General features: G+C 31.4%; 1 protein-coding gene across 2 annotated transcripts in view; it reads right to left on the reverse strand.

The window, feature by feature from the left end:
• The window catches only part of LOC110413877 (2-oxoglutarate (2OG) and Fe(II)-dependent oxygenase superfamily protein), a 12,231-nt gene extending 10,199 nt beyond the window's left edge, over positions 1-2,032 (reverse strand). For both annotated transcript variants that reach the window (XR_002444959.1, XM_021424883.1), the window contains exons 1-6: positions 1,858-2,032; positions 1,618-1,695; positions 1,184-1,267; positions 916-1,089; positions 665-733; positions 446-572 (exon numbers count right to left, since the gene is read on the reverse strand). Coding sequence is in view for 1 of the 2 variants with exons in the window: in XM_021424883.1 (XP_021280558.1) it covers positions 446-572; positions 665-733; positions 916-1,089; positions 1,184-1,267; positions 1,618-1,695; positions 1,858-1,983 (658 nt within the window). In the remaining variant the exon portion in view is untranslated. The remainder of the gene's footprint in view (positions 1-445; positions 573-664; positions 734-915; positions 1,090-1,183; positions 1,268-1,617; positions 1,696-1,857) is intronic.
• Positions 2,033-3,141: the final 1,109 nt, after the last annotated feature.

Genomic DNA, 3,141 nt, shown 5'->3' on the forward strand with positions numbered 1-3,141 from the left:
TCACTGAGAAGTGGGATGTTTGTGCGTATACGTATTTAGACACACACAGAGACAATGAAATAGTAGCCAAAATAAATGCATATCCTTGCAGTCAATAAGTTCATCTAGCCAATTGTCACTTTCAGGACTCAGATGAAGAGTTCAAGATGAAAAGCATCAATAATGCATGAGGAAAAAGTTTTTAAACTTTCTTCCAAATCAGAAAAATAAAATAAAAGAATAACAGCTGTGCTATAACCAGAGCCAAGACTGTGTGGCTGAGTAATACAAGTTTACTAAGAGTTAGACTACGATATACTGCAATGTATGATTTAATGCAAATTATGATTTTTACAGATTAAAAATGAGAACTCCCACCGAAGAAAGCTGGAAAGGAGCACCAAAGTTACCAATAATCTATAGATTACAGTTAATTTGTGAAAACAGAAAAGAGAGAAAGATTCACCTTGTTTCCTTCCAGTGACTATACATAGAAGATTATTGTGAGGATCATAGTGAGCACTTGATCTAGCTTGGGCATTGTTCATCCACAAATTAATAGAAGATAGATTTTTTTCCTCCAAAATTGCAGGCTGAGCAAATCAAGCAATTGCAATCCTTGCATTAGTTATTCTTCTTTAGAGAGCTAAACAGTAAACAACAAGAAGTGGTGGAAGAAGCAGACCATTTGAATGTCTTCCCTTAAAGTTTCCAGATGAACCCTCTCTTCATTCTCAGCATTTATGATTGGAACCTTAATCAAAAGTATCCAAATTCAATATTACATTAATGCTTGAAAAGAAAAATGAAAATGAAGGATATGCTGTACCAAGCAAAAGTTTATCTGACCTGAACAGATTAAATAAATGAAAACAAAGAATCACAGAAAAAATATCAACAGAGATATCAGCAATCATAAAACCCTTGAGTTGCAACCTGTGCTAAGTACACTTGTTGTGGAGCAGCATCTACAAATGGTGAATAGCCTTGCTCTGTGTCTGATTCTCCTGGTTGATGCCCTCCTGAATTAGAATTAGAGATGCAAGAATTTCCAACTTTTTGCCTATGCTGCTTACAAAAGCCAATAAAAGTGGAAAACGGTAATGGAACCTGTAAACAGACGCAAAAACACAATGATCACGGTCCTGCCATCCAGTAGCAAAAAGGCATCACAATCCTTTATGCACAGAGAACATGGAATTACCCTCTCATGGCTTCTAAGATCACCATAAAACACCGGTGCAGTTCTAGAAACCATAGCCTCCACCATGAATGATCCTACTCGATCCTAAATTTGAATTCATAATCAAGGAAAATTATAAAATAAATAGTTCAAATCAAATCAAAAAGATTGAATACAGTTCAGTTGATGAAGTTGAATTGTAAACACCAACGAATCAATCATGTTTTTCATGAGTAACTTAAAGCCCCTGTTTATTAGGTTACTAATCACATACGTTATTAAAATCGTAGAATCACTGCCAATTCTGCATTTCAAACTCAGTAACTCACTCTATTTTTTTAACTTAATTAAGATTCTCTCTACTAAAAAAACTGTCACGAGATCAACAAAAACAATTCCAGAGTTTAGAATTCATTAAAATTTATAATAAAAGAAGCGAGGATTGAAGAGAAAACCTCCAAATACTCGAGGCCGCCACTAGACGGATTCCACTTGGCGACAGCTTCCCAACCCTTAACGCACCCAACGAACACCTTTAAATGAAGACAAACCAGTGAGCTCAGATTGTAGCAAATGCCACTGTATAAAAGCAAAACGAAAATATATATTTAAAAATAAAAATAAAAGGCTTGGTCCAACATCTCTCGACAATCAGACGGAAAAGAAATAAAAAAGAAGGGTTCGGAGATGATTACAGCGGGAACATTTCGGGATTCAATCTGAGAGGCAAATTCTGTAGCCGATGGAAGTTGTTGGAATCTTTGGATTCGTAGAGAGTCTCCCATGTTTTTCACTTTCTCGCCAAGAAACAAAACAAGCATTGTATAACTGAAGGTTGATGAGCCGTTGAGCGATCGATGCGGTGTGCGACTCCAGGCTTTCTTTGGGTTCTGACCGAATTCACATGGTAATTTGTAAGAGCCCAATCGGAGGCAATGAATAGCCATGTTTTGGGCCTTTTAGGTTAAGGACTTAACAAAAAGGCCGAATAAGAGGATTATTCTTTTCCAACAAGGAAACCTCATGGGCCGAATTATGACCTCGCTACGTTTCAATACTTCGTTTGAAAAATATAAAGGAAAATTTGAAGGGAAACAAAATAAAGTAAAGATTAAAAACAGTTGCATATTTATTTTTTAGCTCATGATGAATTAAACTCTTGAATAAGCGGATAAAAAGTGTCAACTTGGAATAAATTATAATAATTTTAAATGTAATAGAAAGTAAGAAAAAACATAACTTAATTATAATTTAATGTAAATAAGTAAGATATACCATAACGTTTAAATTATATGCTTAAAATTTTAACATAAATGTGTAGGAATAAAAAGTAAAATTTTATCTTATTTATCAAAAATCCAATAATTTTTTTGAAAAAATTTTTATAGTAATTTGTATCTTCAAACTAGCTATCAAGAATTCTTACCAAAAAGTATAATTCCACACAATTAAATAAAATATTAATGTTAAAAAAATTAAAATACTAATATAAACGTATGAGAATAAAGATCAAAATATATAATATTTGACATAAACTAAGTAAAAAATGTCATAATCAACTTAACATAAACTATTATTATTATAAATGTAATGAAAGGTAACATAAGTATAACATATTTTTATGCACTTGAGTATTTGATTTATTAGTTAATGCATGAGTTTAGAAAAAAAGGTTCGAATGCCCTTTCTCTTAATTGAAATTAAAAAGTATAACATATTTTTAGTTTAAACTCAAAAAGTAAAAGGCACTATACAGTTGAAAATATCTTTCTTACAAATTTTAGAAAATAAAAAATCTAATTTTTTAAAAAAAATTATTATAATTTGCATCCCTCAAAACTAACTACCTGTCACATAATTAAATAAAATATTAATGTTAAAAGATAATATTTTTAAATATTAATGTAAACGTGTGAGAATAAAGATAAATAATATGTAATATTTGATGTATAATGAGTAAAAAATGTTATAATCAACTT

This window comes from Theobroma umbraticum, unplaced genomic scaffold (genome assembly GCF_002168275.2).
Source record: "Theobroma umbraticum cultivar Fairchild unplaced genomic scaffold, ASM216827v3 scaffold_4.1, whole genome shotgun sequence".
Taxonomy (NCBI): domain Eukaryota; kingdom Viridiplantae; phylum Streptophyta; class Magnoliopsida; order Malvales; family Malvaceae; genus Theobroma; species Theobroma umbraticum.